We start from the raw sequence: 23,814 nt of genomic DNA, 5'->3' as shown, positions 1-23,814 counted from the left end.
TCCCGGGGGAGGGGGCGTGGCCAAGGGCGTGGCCCCGCCAGGGGGCGGGCCGCGGGGCGGGGCCGCGGGGCCGCGGCCGGCGCTGCGTGTGCGTGTGCGCGTGGGGAAGGAAGAGGGCAGGCCAGGAAGGGCGCGGCGGGGGCCGCGTGACGAGCCCCGCGCCCATTGGCGGAGCGGCGTCACGCGGCGCCCCGGCCGGAGGCGATTGGGTGGGAGCGAGGCGGGGCCGGGCCTCCCCCCCCACCCCTACCCCGGTCTCCCCCCGCCCCTCCCCCGGCGCGGGGGAAGGTGGCCGCTCGCGCGAGGTCCGTTGCTCGCCGCGCGCAGGAGGCGGCGGGGGGGCTCGCGCGGCCGTTGGGGCGGGACGGGGCCGCGCCTGGCCGTGGGCCGGGGCGACGGTGATGGTGATGCGGCGCTGAGGGCCGCCCCTCCCTTCCCTCCCTCCCTCCGTCCCTCCCTCCCTCAGCCCGGCGTCTCGGCTCCCCCTCCCCCGCCCCAGCCCGGGAGCCGCGTAGCCGGGGCCCGGCGGGGGAGCTCCGAGCTCCATGGGCAACACCGTCACCTGCTGCGTATCCCCGGACGCCAGCCCCAAGCTCAGCCGGGCCCGCGGCGGCGGGGCAGCGCCGGGGCCCGACCGCTGGGCGGACGCGTACCAGGCGGCGGCGGCGGCGGCGGCGGGCGGCGGCGGCGGCGGCTCGGGATCGGCGGAGGCCGAGTCGGGGGACTCGGATCCCGGCGGCGGCGGCCCCCACCTCCAGCACATCAGCGACCGGGAGTTCCCGGATGGTGAGCGGGGGGCGAGCGGCGGGGCCGGGCGGGCGGGCGGCGGGGAGCGCCGGGCACCGCGTCTCCGCCCCGCCGGCGGCTGTCCCCCTGGTGCCCCCGCCCCGCTCCGCCGCGGGTGGGTGCCCGGCGGGGGAGGGGGGGGCTGGCAGCCCGGGGCGCGGCGCTTCCCCGTCCGCGGCGCGTCCCCTTTGTCCCGGCGGCGGGGGAGAGCGTGCGGTCCGGCGAGCCCCTCGGGGCGGGGGGGGGCCGGCCTGCCGCCGCCCGGGCCGGCGCCGCGCCCCAAGCAAAGTTCCCCGCGGCTGTCACCGCTCTGACAGCTCCGGGCTTCCCGGCGGGCACGGCGCCCGGCTGCCGCCGGACGGGGGAAACGGGCCGCGGGTCCGGGACCTCTCGCCGAAGTACAAGCCGCGGGGCCGGCGCGGCCGCTTAACAGGTAAACCCGGCCGAGGGCGGAGGAGCGGCCGGCTCCCCTCCGGCCCGCGGAGTGCCCGGCCGGGGTCCTTGGCAGTCCCGCAGGCCGCTCCCGGCCCGCTGCAGGGGGGCGGGGGGGGTCGGGGAACGCGAAGGAATCGTGGCAGAGCCCCCGGGAGCTCCCATGTGAGGTGGAAGTGTGGCCGCTCGTTTCTCCTGAACTGCGGAGTCGCTACTCGGTCGTAACGTTCAGGCGGTTCACAAAAGCTGCTGCGCTTCTAGTCTCTGTTGAACAGGAGGAAGGAAGAGGGTGTGTGGGGAACGAGGGAATTAAGAATTACAAAGATTGTGTGCCTACGATGACATCATTGTGGCTGGACGTGGGTAATTTATAATCTAGCGATGCAGGGTGCTCGCTTATAGCTGTGGACTTCTTAACACCGAGGTTCCCTGTCATGTAGCTCTCACTGTTCCTGATTTGCTTTCCTTGAGCTCATGGGAAAGTACGTGTTTGCTGTTCAGGTTCCTTCCAGTTACACCTGGAGCACTGGTGTCACACAGACTTGCTCTGCTATGCATCTCCTTCCTTTTCAGACATGCCTAGGAAGAGCTTGCAGGTTTGTGCTGCAGTGAGAGTTACCGAGACAACATGTAACAGGTTAGGGGTGCTCGTGTCTGTCTGCATGTTCACGTGATTACTGTAAGCGTACAGCACAGTGTAATAGCTTATGATATTCAAAACTTAGTTTAATTAACAAGCATCTTGCTATTCGTTTTCATAATTATAACCACACCTATATGAAATACATTCGGTTGAAAAAAAGATAGCCTGTCTGACATCTTTAATGTACAATGCATACAATAACAATTATCACTGGCCCTCCATACTCGTCTTGAACTTGAGAAAACCAATTTGGCCATCAGGGAGAAGCTGGCTGCACAGGAGTGTGAGGAAGCCTTCAGAAATGGAATTATTAAACTTGCATGGTTCTGCACAGCACCATATGGTGCAGCTGTTACAGAAACGAGGTGGAACAGTCAGCTCCTTGGATCTCCTTTGAGGCAGCTGTGCAATACAGCAGTAGGAGAAATTATATTTGCCATCTAGGAGAAATAAAACTTCACCTTCTCACAAAAATATTACAGAAATCTCTCAGCTCTCCTATACTTGTTAAGGGAGGAGGAGCTAAACTCTCTAAAGATTCTAATAACCCAAGCAAAAAATGCCTAAGCTAAATAAATCTGCTCAGGAATAAGGGTTGTATTTGTTTGAATCATTAGTATGTGATCATGTCAGCAGTGCTAAGTAAGTAGGCTTAATTGTGAATTCATCCAGATGTCACAACTGGCCTTGAAGTAGGGATGTATTTAATTTTTTTAATTTGCAGACATGAGTAAAAGTATATAGTCCAAGAATAAGATAGTAGCGGTCTTGCACAAATTTTACTTTTGTGGCTATGGAAACTTTAGTCTTGAAGCAGGAGGTAATCCTAAAATTAGAACTGCAGAAGTAGTATATGTTTTAGATTATTTTAAAGATCACTTTTACAGTGGTATGTGGCTTGCTATTGCATGGCCTCAGAAGTAGATCTGTTACAAATTATAGATACTATTTGTCTACAGTTTTCTGATTGATATAACTGTTCAGGGCTGCAAAAAGTATCAGAGTTTGATATCTTTATGAAAATACAGTTCTGGATGGTCAATATCGGAAGTAAAACTTCTTGTGTTCATTTTTGAACATTACAAAGCACTACCTGAGTAGGACTGAAGCAGCTGACAAATAATGCTTTATGTTTTGAAGTTAAGTCTGAAATCGAGTGTCATGAAAAAGGCATAATGAAATTTTAAGTGACACTGCTATCTGTTTAAGACTTTCTATGGACATAATAAATCTGTAAATGCAGCACTTGCATATACCAGATAGCTATGCTTATCCCTCTTAACTCTAGGATATAAAAGCTGTCAGCATACCCAAACCATGCAAGCAGCCTACATGTTTCTGTGCTGTTGTCTACTACAGAGCATTAGTTTGTTGCTACAGTGGTAAGTAGTCCAGCAGTTTCATTTGAGGGATAAATATTACTTCTATAATTTATTAATGTATAATATCATAGGTTAGCTAAGATGCCAGTTTTGTCAATAACGGAAGGCTGGGAACCTACTGACTGGCCTTTTCTTGAATGCTTTGGCAGGGGGAAGAGAGACAAAGCTGCAGGGGAAAAAAGTCAAGATCATCTTGGCTATTTTTGTTCCATGCTGCTCAGTTCTAGGAGTTTCTAAGAACACAGCTAAATATATCGGAAAGCTAGCATCCAAATGTGATGGAGATGTTTCATTCCCTAAATTTCTATCTTTAAGTTGTTTCTTGTTGTTAAGTCTGTCTTAACACTTTTGCGCTTGTTTTGCTAAAATTTAATGTATTGGTTGTATCAGGAATGCAGAAGTTACCAACTGAGCTTTGGACTTTTTGTTTTGTATTGTTTTCCCTTGCTTTTTCATAGCAAGCGGAATGTGGTCCTTGCAGGTCTATGCTCTTAAATGAGAATTATTCTGTAGCTTCTCCAGCACACTACTTAACAGGCACTGCTTTCCAGTCAGCACTGCTTAGATTGTCTGTATCAGATCAGAATTAAACAAGAAAAATCTCACTTTCTTAAAATGGGGAGGTTATGAAGTGGTATTTATGTAAGACAAAAAAGGAGTGGTAAGTGGGATGGAGTTAAAACCCTGTGAAACTGAAAGTGTAATGTTTCCACAAAAGTTAATTCAAATGGGAAGGGATTGTCAGATCCACTGCTAAGAGAATTTAAAGGATGACTTTGTATTTTATGGTTCTCAAGATCCTGAGCCATAATCTGTTCAGTGCATGCTTTTTCAGAATGAGAAATAAGCCTGCATTTGTGGGTTGATATGCTAAGCTAAGTTGTATTAAGTAAATGGGAATAAATGTAACTTGAAAATTACAGTTTCTTCCAGATAGGTTTATGCCTACTGTTAATGTTAAATATCAAAAGCTAAAATGAACGTAAAGCTGCTAGTTGACTCTTCAGCTGAGCATTAGGTGTTCCTTCTTTCAGCGTGCAACAGTCCGAAGCAGTCTGAATTGATCAAAAAGGGTTTCCTATCTAGTTTCAGAAATGGCAGCTCTTTGATCTTAACGTGCCATTTGGGCTGTGCTGATTACTGTTTTTTAGGGGAGGGAGGTTGTTTGTTTGCTTTCCCAAATGACCGTCTGCTAATCTTTATTTTCGGCTTCTTTTTTCCTGTGATTTTTTTTTTTCTGGTTATTTGGGGGAGCACTTCTTATGGCTGACACTTTCTTGCCAGATCCCTAAGTTTAAACACAGATCTAATTTTTCACAAATTCTTTGATCCTTGGATAAAACTAGAACAAGGCCTCGATTGGCAGACTTTTCTTGCTTGTACCACCACTGCTGTTTACTGAGTTCAGCAGTTTTGAGCAGAGGTTTGACTGATTCACATGAACCAAGGGGGGAAGATTGTTGACCTACTGAACTGGTGGGACAAAATGACCTGGTACATTCACCTGGAGAACTGGTGGGTGGGTAGGTGGTGAAGAATGACAAGGGAAAAGACAATCAGGGATGAGAGGGACCAGCAAATGGGATCAGGAGAGGTGCTGAGTGGGATGTGGTCATCACACAGAGGTTAGATGGGAAAACAAACAGAAGGGGACTTTGAAGAGGGGAGTTAATAGAGAATGAAGTAAGTGAGATTTACCTGAACAGGCTCAGACAGACTAGTGCCTAGATTCAAATACCTGTGAGCCTACTTTTCTTTTTTCAACAGCCCCCTGGCCCTCTAGAGGCTGTGCCATGCTGAAAGGGGCAAGCTTCAAGTTGCCTACATGCCGCAGTTATTAAACAGTGTTGAAGATGAACAGATACTTGAATATATTGATTGTCTGTGATCTGATTTCACCGACAGCTTGTCTATAAACCTCCTTGCAGAAGGTGTAAATACTGTTCATTTGTTCCTCTCTTATATAATGTGAGCTCACTTCAAGCATGTGGGTGGAGGGGGGGGGTGTCCTTTTTTTTTTTTTTTTTTTTTTTAATGCTGGTTAAAATGTTAGTCAAATTAAAAAAAGAAAGATGAACACTGATGCAAGGAGTCAGCTTTTTGATGCCAGCAGTTTTCAGCACAGGAAAGGCTTAACAATCTCGTGTTGGTTTTTTGTGCCTCTCTATTTGAAGATCTGTGGCTGCATAGGCTGACAAATACTGTTGTCTAGTTAGACAAATATGAAGTTGGGGGTGAAAACCAATGGATGCTCTGGCCTTTTTTCCAGTGTTGTGTCTCCTTTTTTCCTTGTATTCACCAAGCTTTTCACCTCACTTACACTCACTCTTCTTTCCCGAGAACTTGCAATATCTCTTTCCTGTAACTGACTAGGAATTAATTACAAAGGTATTTGTAGCAGTTACAAATAGTATGTGATCTTGACAAATGTGAAAAAATTGACTCTCTGTAAGCCTGAAACACCTTGCATGTTGTTGGCTTAAGATGCCTAATGTCATGGCCTTTATGAAATGATCTGTAAAGTGCCTGTAGTGGAAATGTCTGAATCGCTAAGTTGTTCAGAGACAACAATGAAATTGATCTACAAATTTGGGAATTGGAAATAGCAGAAATCATGGCCACAGTACAGTATCTATATTTCTGTTTTTATGCTTGGCTACTGCTGACAGCTTGGGAATCCTCTATCCTTTTCTCTCTTCACTAAATCTTGTAGACTTCTGCAGCGAGCAAGTTTGTGTAAGCCTTAGGTTTTTAAGAATAGTTGATATGGAACATATCTACATGAAGCTCATATGGAGGGAAACTGATTTGTTTGTTTTGGTGAGTGTGTTTCTTCAGGCTTCCAGTATAACAGCTATTACAACTGAGAGATTTTCATAAAGTGGGAAATACTGGAAAGAAATATATGGCTAACCTGAGGGGTTTGATGAAACTTATAGAACTAAGGAAATTGAATTAATTTTCATCTTGAGCTTTTTTTTTTACTTTTCCCATGTAACTTATCTCTAGGATCCTTTCCTCTTCTGGCTTTCTTTAGGAGGGTTGCTCATTTCCCTCCTACCTGTCAAGGTAGATGTTGAAGAGCAACAGAAGTTTTGTGGCTAGAAGTATCTGTTCTCTCAAGTGTGATCAGTGTGGTGAGGTCATACTGAAAAGCTGACTAACAGGGGAATGAACTCTTGCATGAGCCAACAAAACACAAAAACCTACTCCTCCCAAATTTGCATTACACATTAAATTAAGGTTTCTCGCAATGTTTCTTCCACGTATAGGAAGAAGGAAGAAGTGACTGTGGGAGGCAGGAAGAAAATACTACCAGACATTAAGAACCCAGACTTTAGATCTGTAGATCCTTGCCAACAAGCTCATCTTGAGATTTCTAAATCTCTTTGTTTTTTCTTCATTACAACTAGAGATTGAATGTGCACTTTTATTTCACTCACTAGAAAAATAATGTTTTCATAAGAAAACTCTGAATGTTTCAACTTGAACGGACAAACGAGGATACAGCCAGCTTAAAAAGCTTGGTGCAATTTATTTAAATGTGTAGTAAAGCCAGATGAATATAACTGAAGATCATACTTGCAGGTGATGCAATTATCAGGGTTACCTCAACAGTTTTCACAAAAATCCTACTGTCAACCAGGTACCGTTCTGCAGCGTTTGATGAGCTGTGTGTCTATAGCACAACTTTGCTTCTGTTTGGAGTTCTGAAAGGGTCTTGCGTCATTGCAGTAATCAGACATAGTTGTTGGGGGTTTTTTTTCCAGTGTGAAAAGTAACACTGGCTTGTCATCAAACATGTCAATCAGACTTGGATAATAAACTGTTGAATGCCAGTTTTTTTCAAAGACAAAAAAAAGCTTTTCTGTAAAACTGTTGGATGTGTTTTGTTATGCAGATAGTTATTTCTCTTTTATAGAACAAACTGCAGGTAAGCTGAGAATCCACAAAGCCGCTGTAGAGTGACTGTGTTTGAGCTTGGGCCTAAAATGGCACAAAACTTGATGACACTGTTAACTTTCGTAAAAGCCCAAACTTCATTTGAAGTTTGTGTTAACGTGAGCAGTTGGAAGAGGAGAAAGAACATATGCCAGTCCATCAGGTGGCATATGATACCTAGCACACAGTACAGTGCATCTTATTTTGGTTACCTGCAGACACTAGATGAGACTGGAATTTCTGGTACTTGCCTGTTTTTCATTCTGAACCATGTCTTGTGATAATTAAGGCAGAGACATACGAGGAGTTGTTATGGGGAAGGCTTTCCTTACACTTGCAGTTATCAGCATGAATCTAGGATTGTAAAATTTGGTTGATCTTTAAATTTTTGTTTTGGCTTATCAGTTAAAAAATTAGAGCTGTGAAGTTCTACTTCAGCTTCTCATCGTAGTGAATTGTGTTATGTGTGAAGGTCTATGTGGGGAATAAAAAGCGGACAGAATGAAAGCAATTCTTTCTCCTCGTCTTTTTAAATGGTCCTATGTTAAATGCATTACAGAAACACATCTTTAACAAAACGTTAGTTACTTTTAAGATCTAGCTTGTGAACTACTGTTTTCTTTCTAGTTCCGAGATAAAATCCTGGGGGTGTCTAGTTTTCCTTCCTTTTAACTGGTCCTGCCTTCAGTGTGGAATTTGGGGCACTCCTGACATCCTGCTGTTCTGCCTAGCTAAAACATTTAGAAGTGATTATAACCCTGGCAGGTACATCATGAAACACATGGAAACCTACAGGACTTTGTTCAGTCCCAGAAAGGCTTGGTATTGTGTACGGTGGAACAGATCTCTCTACCATGTTTCCCCAACAGGGGCTGTGAACCGAGTGCAATAGGATCATGTTGGGATTTTCTGTGGTATGGATCCAACTACACTTTAAGAAATGCAAGAACACTAATACTGTATTGATTTTTTTTTTAAAACCACAGAAATGAATAGATAACTTAAACCCTGGCTATAGCCCACAGTATTTAACAGATGGTTTACACTTTTGCTTTCTAAATTCTTCTCATTTTAGTAGCAAATTTGAAATGCTTACTGTGTCAGTTTCTTGTTGAACCAGCCCAGCTCAGGAGTGTGGTGTAAAAGAGCAAATAATTCCCTCTTGATTAAGAGAGCTTGTTGTACGTTGAAGTAATTTCTGCAGCCTTCTAAAACATCACAATGCACTTAGATGTGGGCTGAGTATTGGTAATGCTATTGCTGTTCTCATAGTAGTGTCATAAAGAACAACTGACATTTTAAATATCTTTAGAACATCCTTCTGTGTGTATTGTGTAAAGTCACAATCTTTAAAAATAATCATTTAACAATGAGGGTGGTCAAACACTGGTACAGGTTGCCTGGAGAGGTTGCGAAGTCCCTGTCTGTGGAAATATTCAAAACCTGACTGACACAGTCCTGGACAGACTGCTCTTGCTGACCCTGCTTGAGCAGGGAGTTTGATTTAGGTGATCTTAAGAGGTGTCTTCCAACCTCAATGATTCTGTCTGTCTGTGAACAAACGCCAACTGTGTGGGTTGGTTTTAGTTGTTTTCCTTTTTAAATAAAGAGTTGATTCCCTCTGGGGAGTTAGGAGTGTTTTTAAGGGACCTATGCATATGCAAGTGTTGGTTAAGTTTATTTTCACCAAGATTCTCCCTCAGAATAGAGTTCCTTTCTGAGAACTGGTTGTGTTTGAAAGCACTTCTGAAACACAGATCCAGTCCTTTATGTATTCAAATTTGCTTGTATTAGTTATGAAAACAGAGCAAGTTTTGTATCTTTTGAGTCCATCCCATTATGGAAGAGAGATGTATTCTACTGAAGATGAATAATCAGGAGATCAAAGTGCTTTAATTCTGTCCAAATCTGGGGAAGAAGGCACCCATGGAGCGTCTAAAGGATAGACTAACCTGTGTGTAACTGACGACATAACAGGAGAAGGCAAATGAAAAACAACCTGTGTACGCTGGGTTCTGTTGTGTGTTCTGTGTGGCTGGTGAGGAGTTAACAAAGCAGGTTGAATTTAGAAACCAGAATTTTAATTTTTAGGAAAGTTTTTGGAAATAGAAATAAAATAACATAATTTAAAGGACAAATAATTTTATATGAAGTTATTGTTAGGAATAACAGTCTTGCTGAAATGTATTAGCAAATTTGTTAGTCTAATTTGTTTTAATTTTTAAATGTGTATTGAGAGTGCTAAGGAACTTGCATCTTTCACACTGTAAGGTAATGAAATATAAGGGAAGCTCAAACATTAATCAAAGCTAGTAACCCACTGAGCAAGGGAAGAAACTCAATTTACAGCAAAGAGATGATTTTATGATTTAATGCTTTAAATATGTGCTGTATCAAAATGTTACTGCTGTCTAGTAAAGCAAAGGATGGGGCTGTTAAAGGAAATGCAATATTTTAGTGTTCTAACACAGTGAAATCATCAAAAGGCTGCTACTTAACAGTGACTGTCAGCTTTATTAATGAGATAATACATGTAGCACAATGCAGTGTGCAAAATGTGTTCTTAATAGGTAGAAATCACCCATGGAGGTGTGTAAAACAGTAGGTAAGTAGCTAGCATTATAGATTCCTAAAACCCCCACACTTTCTTATATGGCATAGGTGAGTAAAACGAAAGTCTTCATGCAGATTTTGTGTTGAGGAAAGGACATAAGATCTTGAGCTAGGGGCAGAGGTTTGCTTTTAAAAGTAATATGATCTGCCCTGTGGGGGACTGTATGCTCTTATCAGCCCATGGAGCGCACAGCAGCAGCAGAGGAAGCTGAGATTGTTTGAAGGGCAAGCAAGCTGCAAGGGATTCTTTAAAATGAGAATGGTGAGAGAGGGAAGCAAGTTCAGGCTTCTCTGCGCTCCAGTTGGAAACAAGGTTGATCTGACAAGCTTGGTAGTACCACGTGAGTAAATGGCACTGAGGGATGCAGAGAAATAAGGGGGAAGGCTATTTTTAATTCGCAGTTCTGAGAGAGAGGTGGAGGGCTGTTGTAGTGTGGCTACATTGCTGTGCAGCTCCCACAGACTTAATTTCTAGTGGGAATCTTCCCTTCTTCCTCTTTATCGCTGGGTGTGAGGGTCCGATAGAAAATGTGTTTTGACTTCTGTTGAGTTGAGAGCCTCTAGAACAAAAATGTTTTGGAGTTGTTTTCTTGCTTTTTATATCATTCTGTTGCTTCTCTCATTTCTGTCATTCCTGTTTCTGCATGTTTTAATTCCCATTTTTTCTGTTCCTCCTGTGGTGTACCATGCTGCTTTTTCTGTTAACTTCCTGTGAAGCTTGAGCTTTCTGTCATACATCTTCTGATATAGCTCCTAATTAAGACTTACCCTTCTTTTCAGGGCTAGATATCTTGGTTTTGAACTCATAAGTGCTACACACTTGAGTCAAATTGTTTGCAGACAGATTAATCTCTTCCTCTGGCTTTTCTTTTGCCATGTTTTCCATGACATTTTAGCTCTTCTCATATCTTTATCTGCCTCTTGCCTTATACTTCCTTCATAAGCTGTATTGCTGTTGCTTCTTGGTATTTCACGAGCAACACTGACAGTTTAGGAAGAGCAAATCATATGACTAATTTTTCCATTGTTTGGAAGAAAGCATGGTCCAAGGAGAACCGCACAGGACAGTTAAAATTCTCTGGCTGCTTAGGAGGGGAAAGCTACAGGGAGGGTCTGCTACATGCATCTTTGCAGTTTCTTGCAAGAGAAAAGCAGATGTACTGTTTCTGCTAATGCCACATTATTCTGGGATAAGAAGCCTAGCTACAGTTGGTCTCTATCACTTCTTTTGGGGTTTTGTACCAGGGGCTGCACAATGTGTCTTGGACTTCACTAGTACTGTAGCTCTGGTTGTATAATCTGTGTTGTGGATTTAATGTGCTGTGGGCGCTGATACACCTGACTTTGTCCAGCACAAAGCATCTTGTGTCTGGCAGAGCCACTGTGGAACTGAAGCCAGTGAAGTCTATTTTCCTTTCACTGCCGTTTATCTCCTCAAATGTGTGGGTGTGCTTGGGTTCAGGGGAGCAAGTTTGTCTTGTGTGGCCATGTCAATATTGTGTTCCTTGGTACATCCTGCAGTGCTGCAGACCTTAGACCCTTCTTGTCTGGGTTTAAAGTTGGTTATACTTGCATGTGTTTAATTCTTGTAGTGCTTTTAGCCCTAGACCCGATTTCTAACATCTAAGAAGCATGGATATAGGGACTAGCAGAGCACAAGAGGGAGGAACAATATAAGAAGTGAGCTTTAACAAGTCATGTAGTTTCAAAGTAAATCAAAACCTCAGGGAAGTCAAGATGTTGGTGTATTTTTTTATGGTGTGAGGGAGGATGAGCTTTATCCAGTACTCTCTCATCCCTGGGAAAAAAAAGCACCTGTCCTGTTTAACATTTATCAGTGACCCGGAGGAGGCAGTGGAGTGCGCCCAAATCACAGATGACACCCAGCTGGGCAACAGTCAAAATGCTGGAGGCTGCTCATTCAGATGGACCTAGATAGGCTGGAGGATTGGGCCAACAGGAACCCTGTGAAATTCAACAACGAGAAACACAAAGCCCTGTGTTAGGAGTTACTGAATTCAGTAGCCCTTTTCCCTGTTCTCCTGTGCTTGTTCCTCCCCAATCTTCCTTGCTGCCTTCCCCTAAATATCATGCAAGTCTTGTACAGTCCTCTTGTACAAGTCTTGTACAGTGCTCTTCCCTACCATTCCATAGTGAGTCCCTTAGCCCTGTAAGCATTAGTCCCCCTCAGTGGGAAAGGTGATCTGGGCTCTGTGGACCCTCATTGGAGGTTTTCAAGACTCAACTGGGTAAAGCCTTGAGTAGCCTAGTTCTACCTCATAGCTGACCCTGTTTTCAGCAACAGGTTGAACTGGAGACCTCCTGAGGTCCTTTCTAACCCAACTTACCCAGTTATTCTAAAAGTTGCTGCTGAACTGTAAATAAATAAATTTTGAGTTGTTTGCTCTGTTTGCATCATAACTTGCTAATAATAATCTGTATTTTAAACCTGCATATTGCAGTCTTGTTCTGCCTGTTGATGATTTTTAAGTTAGGTAGTAGGTAGGTAGTAGGTAGACTAGCAAAATACTTCCATTTCTGAATCACTCCTTTCTCAAATCTAAAAAGTTGTTTGATATTTGCCATTATTAGTGAATTCCTTGGTCTGTGTCAAAGTTTGTTGTTTTGTGGTTGGTTTTTTTTTTTAATAGACTGCTAGCATTAGAAACTAGAGTTGGTCTCTGTACTGTCTCTTAATTTTGCTAAATCAGTGTTGGAAACTTGTCAACATTGTGGACAAATTTTAAACAATAGTTGCACTATTTTGTTGAGATGTTACAAACCATAGTTAAAATGTGCCAGTATGGCATACTATTGTGTGCTGGAATTTTTTTCAGAGAATCAAATGTGTATTAGTGGTACTTTGGGTATGAGCTGTAAGGCAAATTCCATTGTAGGGCTTCTAAACCAGGACTTCTTACATTTTAACCATATGATTAAATTCAGGTATCTGTTCACTGTATGTGCTATGAATGAGCACAGTAAGGTGAAAATAGAAATACTGGTTTTGTAAGTTAGCTTCTAAAACTGCTCGAGATGGTCTGCTTTCATAGCTGACTCTGGCCTTTTTTGAGGGGGGGTCAAATTCCTGACTGAACAATCTTTGTGTTACTAAATAGACATTGGCCACCTTACTTACACAGTAGAGATTGAAAATTACAGTGGTCTGCATCCTGGACCAGTGTCAGAGCAATACTGTTGGACTAAGATCAGTGATGTTGTAAGCCAAGTACTTGGAAAACATCCAGGTCTGGATACCAGTGTTGTGTACCAGTGGGAATCTGGAATGAGAAGTCTCGGGGACACACGTACTTTTGCAATTACATTCACTTGCTGACGCATGAGGGCTGTGGCTGTGCTGTGGGTTAGGTGCAGTAGCACAAAACAATCAGATTGTTAAGAATTCCAGCACCAAGACAGTTTGTGTGTACTCTGGCTACTATTTAACCAGAGTTATGATGTCTGAGGGCATAAAAAGCTCTTAAGGTTGTTTTTTGGGTTTTTTTTTCTTCATTAAAATTTGATGTTGATTCTTAGATGACTTTGTTTTTTAAGGGTGTGGTAACTGCATTGGCGTACCACCTCAAAACACTAACGTGCAAGTTTGCTAGCTCGCATGCTTTTATGGTTAGCATGGCATAAGTAGCACACAGGAAGATCAGAATGACAAATGTAAATGGATGCGAATTTGCTCTTTCCAGGATGTACAGGATCACAGTACTAGATTATTCTGTTCATATGTTGAAGTCAGTGTGTCTGTACCATGACTTCCTTGGAACAGCTGTTTCTTCTGTCAAAACTAATGCAGCTCAAAATTTCATCATGATGTTTTACAGTTTCATCAACAAACTTTTTGGTGATTACTCCCATCTTAATCTAAGTAACAATCTTAACATATCCTCATCTAATGTCATCGCTAGTTCATTGTGGCAAAGGATTAAAGCAGTCATTTTGTTCTTCAGTAATTATATATTAGCTGTACAGGGTTTTACTTAAAATTCCAAAAGAACAGAATAGCATAAGATCCATGTTTTGGTATTTATCAGCACTGTAAAAGTTAGTTGCTGGGTTCTTTTGTAAGACCACAGAGATTGTTTCCTGCCCTATTGGGTACTTAAACCATAGAGTGAAAGAGCGAAAGACCAGCAGTGTCTCTTTTTTTTTTTTTTTTTTTTTTTTTTTTTTAAATTATGCTCTCAAAGTTGTAGCTTTCTGCCCTCTATGGAGCACAGGCTCCACATCCAGCTATCCTAACATGCAGGGGTGCATACTGACTTTTGAAGATGTATGTTGTTTTCTGAGATCTCCCTTTCCAGATTTTGTTTTGATGAAAACCATAAGCTACTTCAGACCTTCATGGCAGTAGCAGTAAGTCCACAGGCTTTTTCTCAGAGGGGAAAATGTCAGATTTTTATTTATCTTGGCAAAAGTAAGGTTTTGCTTTAGAGAGACAGCCCATTCTATGTATTTCTGATCTTGTCTCCATCACTTGCTTGAGCATTTTAAGACTGGGTGGGAATTGTTGCAGTAATCATCACCTTCTGTTAAAGGTCTCTCCTTTTTTTTTGTCCTTTCTGTTTCAGATTTAGCCTTGGAATCTAATCCATCTGATCATCCCAGAGCAAGCACAATTTTCCTAAGCAAGTCTCAAACAGATGGTAAGCTAAGTTTTTGCCAATTTAAAAAAAGGCGGGAGAAAAACTGGAAAAATAACTGCCTATTTTAATTATACAGCTTGAGAACATTTAAATTACTTTAATTCTTTCAAAGCACAGGGATTAATAATTTGCATGTTTACACAGAAATCTGTTCATAGGCTCTTTTACTTAACACTTAAAATCACTTGTTCTTCTAAACATCAGGAGATTTCAGAGTCTGGATCCTAGTAGTCTGAAGGAGCAATGCTTTCTTTGCTAGTGTAATTCAAGCTTCAAGCAGTGGTGGTTTTTTTTATGACCAAGGACTGTTTTAAAAATCGCTTTAAATTAGAAAATAATAATAAAGAACTAAAGGACAGTTTTCTGTAAGGAATAATAAGACTAAGCCATCAGTCTCTATCAGTTGCTTTTGAATATGTTGTATTAAACTGTTTGAATAGTTTCAGTAGTATAATTATTCTTGAATCCTGGTTTTAATTACATGGATGTATCTGCAGATCCCTTGTTCACTTAATAAAGTCAGTTTTGAACAATTACTATAGCTTGTGCGTTCCAAAATACTGTTTAAAAAGTGGAGGTGTTCCAATATTGCACAAATAAAAAAGAATTTTGACAATAGTAAATTATGAAGTTGCAACTAAAAAGGAGTTTAAGATATTATTTTAAAAATTATTCTGTTCCTTTTGTAGTTGGTTTTTGTTTGAAGAACTGTTTTTTCTAAGACTGTGTTGCACTTGAGATTGGATGTGTTGATGGAAAGCTGCAGTGTGTCTTCTACCTTGGCATAGCTTTGCCACAGAAAAGTAGGATTATTTTGACAGGTCTGTCAATTGCAGTCCTGCTATTCAGAGTCTTATGGCAAGCAGTAAAATTGTCAGTTTCATCAACTTTGCAATGCTCAGATAATCTGTGAGTAGTGGAGACAAGCACTAGCATGATTCTCCAGGAGAGATGATACCGAGGAAATGTAGCCCTCTTTCCTGGAGGCCTCTAAGGTCAGTCTTCAGACAGACAGAGGATCTGACCTGCATATTTCAAACACCTCTTAGAGAAGCACTGCTTGAGTTGCAATTAGCAAGTTGACATAGTTCTTGAACATTGTAGTGCAGCTTCATTCACTGTGCAGCCCTTCAGCCTTGCTGCAAATAACGTTCAAACTAAATGAACATCCTCATTGGGGGTAGTATTGCTTTTAAACATGATGTGGTATTCTTCAAATGTAAGGTATTGAAATGCATACAGTTGTGTTCACGTAGAAAAATGGTCAGCTAGTGAGGTAATAAATATTAAACTATTCTCTGAAGTTTGTATTAGTTGGATGAATTGATTTTTATTATTTTTATGGACAATCAGGGAGAAGAATTTATTTTCTAGTTAACCTTCCATAGAACTAGTAGAATTAATATCTGTAAGTTCTCTCTCACTGAGATGCTACTAGGATTGTAAGTTTTGATTTATGCAAAAAGACAAAAAAAATTTGGATACTTTCTTCCAGTTTAATTTTTCTAAATATGTAAGAGAATGCGTCCTGTGAACAAGTGGTCTGAGGTCAAAACTTTGGAGAAGTCACCTGCCCAGACTGGTCACATTTATATAGCTTTCTGCATGTACGCAACTCTCAGCTCTCCTGTAACAGCACTGTTTTACTGCTACTGTTATAGCTGGAAGTTAAACCTTACAGTCTTTTTTGAAAGGCTGACACGGTTTAAAATGATAAAATAACATGGTTGCAGTTGTATGATAAACAGGCATGGCTTGAGCCAGCATCTTCTGTATTGTGAAATACCTTTTTACCTTCTGCTGTCTAATAGTAGAAGAGAGAACAAGTGTATAATGCTGGGCTCCTCACTTCCTCCTTGTGTGTCTTTCAGGTTCAGTGTGTGATGTTTTTACTTCTGGTTACTAAGTGGTTGCTGTTGGATGTTGGACATTGTCTATTTGAACTATCTGAAGTCATGCAGTTTTTCATGAAGCACAGCATCTTTTCAAAGCTGAGCCATTTTTGTGTTAGTGCAATGGGTAGAAGTAGTTCCTAAATGTACATGTGGATAGTTGGAAGTAGCTAGTTTACTAGCTTGATAAAACTCAGTATTTTTTCCTCAAACTACTTTTCCAGATACCTGAAGTCAAATTTGACACTTCTAATACTCATGTACTTCAGAAGACTAGGTTAATAGAATGACTTTACTGAACGTAAATTGGGATTGTATTTTAGAAACCTTTCAGTTCACATTTTTTCTCCCTCTTTCTAGTGCGAGAGAAGAGGAAGAGTAACCACATCAATCATGTAAGTAAAACAAATTCTTAGTGTGCTATACAGATACTATTAGCATATTGGGACAAATTCAAGAAACAGCTGTAGTAGTTCTAGGTATATAGTCCTACATGTGTTCCAAATCCTCTTTAGCAAGATAAAACTGATTTATCTTTGCCTGTCTTTAAAGAATAAACCAACAGGCACAGTATCACAGAGCATAGAATGCCTGATGTCAAAAGAATAAGAGTGGATTTTTGTGTTGTATCAGTCTCGAGCATTTCAGAACAGTATAGGAGAAAATATAAGTCAAACTGCCTACGTTGGTTTTTTTAAACAGAAATAAAACTGGATTAATTTCTCAGCTGAGATGATGTCTTAAATGACTTGCTGTTTGAGCATCACTACAGGACTTACTGTAAGAAATGTATCCAGCATGAAAAGAGAATGATGAACAAACATTGCCATCAGCATGACGAACAAATGATAATCCACTGGTTTTAAAAACTGAAAACATGCTCTAAACTTTTTCTGCAAATATTAGTTGGTTTTGACACTTCACTTAGCAAAAAAAATATACAAAAAAGATGCAGTGTCATTAATAAATGGATAAAAAATTGACTAGTAAAGCTAAGAATGGAAGTTACTAACACAAAGCTTAAAAAATACCGTCTAGCAAAAAAAATAAGTTACTGGTAAGATAATATTTCAAGTCTGTTGTATTTAGTATGATTATGGGGGGTGGTTCTTTTTTTTTTTCTTTTCTTTTTTTTCCTTTTTCAATTGCAAAGTTCCAGCTTTAGTATGCGTGCACTAAGGTGAAGTGTGATTGGATTGTTTTTGCTGGCAAACTTTAGCTGGAGTGGGAGATCATCCCAGGCAGCCATTGAGTTGTGGAGGGTGCCAACATTTTCATATGGAAGACTTTCAAGTTTTTAGACAAGACATTTAAAAAGATTCTGGCAAAAACTAATGAATCTTGAGTTGCTTGATTAGAACTCCTCCCTCAATTATGACGTTCTAGCTCTAGTGCAAGGCATTCTCTAAAAATGCTCAGGGAAGCCTGACTTAGTGTTATATAGGAAGATTTCTTACAGTATAAAATCTACAGGATGAGGATAGATAATGAAACATATTGCTAGCTCTAAATAGTAAAAGTAAGGGTAATAGTAATACTTTATTTCCAGATTGCAGACGCTAAACAAGACATGAGCGAAGTGAGCAATGTCAGGAAGAGATTTCTTTTTTCTGAAATACAAGACAAAACCCCAAATGCAAAACTGTCTTTACAGGGAGCAGTACTGGATAACCAGTAAATGTAAAGGTATAGGATATAAAAGAAGGAAGAAGATGATTATGGAGTCACAGGGAAATCTAATAAAGTACATCATACAGAGGGAAGACTGAGACCCAAACTGGCAAGAATGGAATGGAGGCGAACTGAGAAAATCGGAGGACTTGCTGCTTTAGCTGCAGCTGTTTCTGCTGAAAACTACTTATCTAAAAACATCAATTTGTATATTACAAGGGATGATTTATAAACCTATCTTACACAAAGGGTATCCTCAGGAACTTGATGGCTATAGGTTAGCTTACATAGGAGGAACAATCATTTCCAAAGACCTCCTCTGCAGTAACTACCTGAGGTGTAAAGCCAGTATTCAGTGTGGTAAACCAAAGTTTACAGAATCCCTCTTCTTGAATGTATTTCTGTTGGGTTTTTTTTTTTTCCTCCCACTAAGGTGTCTCCTGGGCAGCTTACGAAAAAATACAGCTCATGCTCAACAATATTTATAGATGACAGCACCGTCAGTCAACCTAACCTTAGAAGCACAATAAAGTGGTAAGAACCATTTGTCATCGACAAAGGGCTGAGTAGTATTGCAAGGTTTATCTGGCATTTTGTGGTGGTCTTGTCTGTTCTAAAGCCAGTCACACACTTGAATGAGAGGAGCACAGTGCTGCTTATTCAGGTTGGTCATGGAAGGGGTGTAGAGATCTGGTTAATTAGGACTGCTGAAGTGAGCTTTTTTTTTTTGGTTACAGAGCTAATGTACTGTTGTATTTGAAAGTAGTTATCGTTGTGCACTTGAGAATCTGAGGCAGTGCAGAAGTGTGTCAGCGTTTTGGGTTTAAAAGTGCATGTTGGGGTGGTGAGCTCAAAGGCTTCACATTGAAAACCAAATCCAGAAACTCGCGATCTGGGAAAACTTGAAATGGATTTTGTATAGAGTTGCTGGGAGTTTGCAGGACTGTTTGCTACTTGCCAGTGGTATTAGTCTGCCCTCTAGTTGTGGATAACAGTACGTTGCTGGCATTGGGTTTCTACTTTTTCTTCTTATATTTGTTATTTTAGGTAGGTGAGTTTGATAATTATTTAGCCTTCTTGATTCTCCAGTGGAAATGGCTGTTTGACCTATTGTTCTGGGTACCACAGAGACAGTTCTTTGCACATAGGTGATATCAGCTGAGAATTGAGAAGAGAGTTTTACTGTGCTTGAAGGGAAAGGATGGCAAAGTAGCTTCAGGCCCAGAAGGCTTTACTCTTTTAACAGTTTAGTAGAGTTTGGAAGTGTCTAAGTTGATCTGTCTCTTTAAAATTTGGTTTCAAACAAAGGTATCTAGCATGTAACTCCTTTTCTAAAGAAGAAAGAACCTAAAAGATGGTGCTTGTGCGATTTTGAAGTGCTATACAGCTGGCAACAGATCAGAACTTGCCCATGATAGATTCCTGGCATGGCAGTGTTCCTGTTGTTACTGCCAGCAAAGTATCTGAAATTTGGCCACAGTAGATGAGTGTCAATATGAAATCTGTTGCCTTACTTGACTCAGCAGAGACTGAGATCTGTTCTTGTCCCCTTCTTGGATTATGCTTGGATTATCATCTTTATTATTCTCTTTTTTTAGGCAGGTCCTAAATTAGACAGCCAGAGAGACAGCGTTAAAACATCAGCAGAATCTCTATGACAGTATATGTAACATCAAGTGAACTTTTATTATATTTTAGTTGAGAATAGTCCACATTTTCAATAAATGTCACCTAATCAGTCAATAAAAGTGTGTGTTTAAAATGTGGCATAACGTTTATTTCATGGCACAAATATCTGTACAATGAATGTAAAAGTAGTTTGGGTAGCAAATTTGATTTGGCCAGTTTCTGTTCAGGCAGGTAAACATCAGAAATGAGACACAGAGTACTCAAGAATGTGAGAGGAAGCCAATACGTAATGGATTCTGAACATTTTGCCCTGAAAAACAGCTTTTGCAGTGGAATAGTGTGCGCAGAATATGCTTTGTTAAGTTTTTTTCTTTCTCTTTTTTAGTGTAACATTAGCAATATTCTACCATATAAAGAACAGGTGAGTGAACTTTTCTTTTTTTTTGCTGAAATGTAATAACTTTCTGAGCCAGCGATATGGTCTTGGTCACTTCAGTAACAAGTAGTATAACTTAAAGGAGTTGAAAAATCTGGCACTTTATGCTGTATCTGCTTTCTCTTTGTACACCCTCTTGAGCTGATACGGAAGGGTCAGTAATACACCCATCCAATGACACATGCTTCATTGAGAATGAAGCATAAAAAGGCAAAATGGAGGGAGTGAGGAAAATACACTTAACTCGCCACAAATCAGCCTTTGGACTTTGTTTAGCTTTTCCTGAATACAGAGGTACAGTTTAGTTTTGATGGGTGAAGGAACACCCTGTTCCATGTACAAATAACCCTTGCCATTATAGCTAGTTACAGCGTATGCTTCAAAATTACAGCTGCCTTTTTTAATTAGATGCTATTAATGAGACAGTTTCACATTTTAAGGGAGAACTGTACCAAACATAATATGAGAACACTGATAGCAATTCATTGTTTACCTTCTTAACTACTCATCATTATACATACTCAACATCTTATCATTAAATGCTTTTCAAAAATACAATATAACTTTTTACCATGGTCTAGCAAAAGCTGAACTACAAAATATGTCCCTTTACCCTCTTTAATGAATAATACTTTTTAGTGGAGCATAGCATTACCAATTAACTCTTGTTGCTAAAACAGAGATTTTTACTTTGTAGAGATTCTGACAGATCATTGGATATTTTTGATGAAAAATCTCATCCTCTCACAGTAAGTGTAACTTTTTGATCCTCTGAATGTGTATCAATTTACTTTTTTTTTTTTCTTTTTAACATCTCGATTTGTGTAAGTCATAAAAATGTCTTAGCGCCAGGTCACAAGCAAATTGATCTTAAATTGTATGTTTATATATAAAATACAGTGCAAACATTGTCCTCTGGACTTCTGGTATCAGCTAGATCATGAACAGAACCCAGTGCTTCTAAATGTTGCAAAGTTTGTTTAGTTTCCTATGCTTTGAATATGAAGAGAAAGCAAGCATGTGCTGATTCTTGCATGTCCAAACTTTCTTGTCTGACTCCTTTCCTCCCCTCTTTAATGCTACTTTAATTAAAACTCTTTCCTATTTGTTTAAGAAGACATGGGTAGTAGATATGTGCCTAACCTTTTAAATTACTGCAAACAGAAGAACATAATACATGAAGCATCACACAAAGTAGGAGATGTTGAGTTTGGTCTTTAAAAAACGTGAAAGGCAAAACTTTAAAGCAAATACGCTTAATGCAGCTTGCAGTAACAGCTAGGAGCATTCAGCATGTGATTTTAATGTGACTAGTCCTGGTACACCTTTTTAGACAATCTTTAAGATGCAAAACCTCATAGTACAGGCAAGCTCAGCAGTGGAGCGTGTGCTTTTTATGTCCAGTTTGAGCACTACTAGCTTAATGACTGTCCTACAGAACGAATTCCTTTGTTTTTCATTTGAAATTAATTTAGCAAAGCTCTAGTGGCTTTAAAAATTCAGTTTGCTCTGGGACTTACCTGAGTGAATGCAGCTTAATCTATCTCACGGATTTGGCTTGTTAATAAACAGTTTATAATATACAATTAAATATTTTGTTAGAGTTTCATCCCTAAACATGACCCATTGTGCAAGGAATTGTACACTTGAATAAAGACAACTCTTTACTCAACAAAAATAATGAACTTCAGGAGAAGAGCTATATAAAAGATTTCTTGTATGGACTGTGGCACTTCAAGAGAAAAATCTGGTCCAAAACTGTTTTAACTGCCTGAATCTGTTGTTTCACATTGAAAATTATTTAAGATGAACAGCACTTCATCAGACAATTTCTTTTCTTTATTTAGCAACCTGACATCTTCTGATCCTTTCATATAGCCTACCTCCTATTTAATGAGTATGAATAGAGGAAAATCATTGTGTCCTTTAGGGAACACTTAAAGGTCTCTTCTATGTTACTGCAGTATACAGGCAGAAATATAGTAATGGCTGTATGTCATATTTCTGAGGGGAAGGATGCAAATGGCTTGTTAGTTTCTATAGCATTGGGGTTTTGGCTGGATACCTACAGTTCCTTTAAAAAGATTTATTAGCTGGAAGAAGTCTCTGAACACCTTGTCCTCTAAAGATTCAGTGACAAGGAGTCCAAATCCAGGCTCTGTTGACCCTAATAGGAGAAGTAACAAACTTCAAGTTACCAGCATCACAGGACTTAGTCAAAAATACCAGCCTCAGTCCTTTCCTCCTCAGTTCTTCCAGTCAGCAAAAATGTACTTCCATATGTGCTTTTGTACTGCTCGTAGCACAGGAATCATGCAAGGAGGATCCTGCTCGTGTTATTCCTAATGTTGCATGCCCACCTTGAAGGGGTAACCTCCATCAGTTAGTGGCGTATTAGAAGGCTGCGTGGAGCGTACAAAGTTAACTTACCTCTTCATTTTACTTGACACTGTTACCTGGCTATTTTAAACTACAAAACCACAAGAAAATGCTTGCTGCTTTGCTTACCTTATGACCTGTTTAATGTCAAGCAGCTATGCTGTTCTTATCTGGTATCTTTACCATACTATTGGTCTAACTTGTACTGTAGATGAAAGCAATTCAGTATCAGTCTTGCAGAACCAGTGTGTAGAGGCGGAGCTCTTGAAGTTTTAATTCCTCCAGGAAGAGTCCTGCATATCAGAATGTCTGGGGGGACAGTGTCAGAATTCTCATTCATTTTAGAATTGCTTTTACAGACTGTTTATTTCTAAGCTTTTCTTCTCCCCTGTATTTAGAAACAGTTTAGCATCATGTCAAAGTTAAATGTAGCTGTTCATTAGCTTTGTTGTCTTTCTGTAATCTCTCAAGAAGGAGTCCTGTGAAGACAGCGTAAGTTACCTTCCAGTTCTACCTGTGACAGAATTATTGACATATGTTCTCCAACTCTTCCTCAGCTGGAAAGGGAATCTTTTGAAGTCTCTTAATTTTGCCTTTTGAAGAGCCAGTGCTTCCCTGGTGTGTATATATCTGTGATTTTCTTGCAGGGAGAAAACTTTTTTTTTTTTTTTAATAAAAATCTCTTTTAGTCTGTAAAATGTTCCATGGACAATAGTTAGCACCTGTAATAATGATGGTAGTTCGTGCTCTTTCCCGTTAGCCTTACAAAAAAGTGTTCAAAACAAAGATACCAGCCAAAGCTATTGTGTTTTGTTTGGAATAGTTGTAACATTGCAAGGCTGCTTGCTTCTTTCAGTATATAATTTTTGTTCTGTCTCTGTAACAGGGAAGGGTTGTATACACTTCTACTTGGTGAGAAGAAACAACCATGTGTGGCTGTTCTTTAAAGTCAGTATTAAGTAAGACAGATTTTCAGTAATTCAGAGAACTTTCTTTCAGCGGGAAGAAGTTCCAGATGACTACTACAAACATGACCCTGATCACAAGCACATCTACCGTTTTGTTCGGACACTTTTCAGTGCTGCACAGCTGACAGCTGAATGTGCAATAGTGACACTGGTAAGAGATGCCTGATAACTGAAACTTAAGCTTTTGGAAGAGTTTTTGTTCCTCCCCTCAATAAGTGAACTGGGCTGAACTGACATTTAAATAGTTACAGTGTCTCATGAAACCTTGTTAATAATGAAGACACTGTACAAGTGAGTTCATTAGAGAAGATTTCTCAGTAGTCACAGAAGTGGTTAACTAAAAAGGAGCTTACCTTTTCTGTATATCAATATGTAATGGTTAA

General features: G+C 40.6%; 1 protein-coding gene across 1 annotated transcript in view; it reads left to right on the top strand.

Annotated features, from left to right (window-relative positions):
- The first annotated feature begins 280 nt into the window (after positions 1 to 280).
- Positions 281 to 23,814, top strand: part of CCNYL1 (cyclin Y like 1) — a 34,761-nt gene continuing 11,227 nt past the window's right edge. The window contains exons 1-7 of the mRNA XM_075028196.1: positions 281 to 786; positions 14,382 to 14,456; positions 16,709 to 16,743; positions 18,453 to 18,553; positions 20,034 to 20,069; positions 20,782 to 20,833; positions 23,463 to 23,582. Of these exons, the coding sequence (XP_074884297.1) occupies positions 546 to 786; positions 14,382 to 14,456; positions 16,709 to 16,743; positions 18,453 to 18,553; positions 20,034 to 20,069; positions 20,782 to 20,833; positions 23,463 to 23,582 (660 nt within the window). The 5' untranslated portion in view covers positions 281 to 545. The remainder of the gene's footprint in view (positions 787 to 14,381; positions 14,457 to 16,708; positions 16,744 to 18,452; positions 18,554 to 20,033; positions 20,070 to 20,781; positions 20,834 to 23,462; positions 23,583 to 23,814) is intronic.

This window comes from Buteo buteo, chromosome 5 (assembly GCF_964188355.1).
Source record: "Buteo buteo chromosome 5, bButBut1.hap1.1, whole genome shotgun sequence".
In the NCBI taxonomy this organism is placed as follows: Eukaryota; Metazoa; Chordata; class Aves; order Accipitriformes; family Accipitridae; genus Buteo; species Buteo buteo.
Note: the sequence above shows the minus strand (reverse complement) of the source record. Positions and strands in the feature narration are given on the sequence as shown.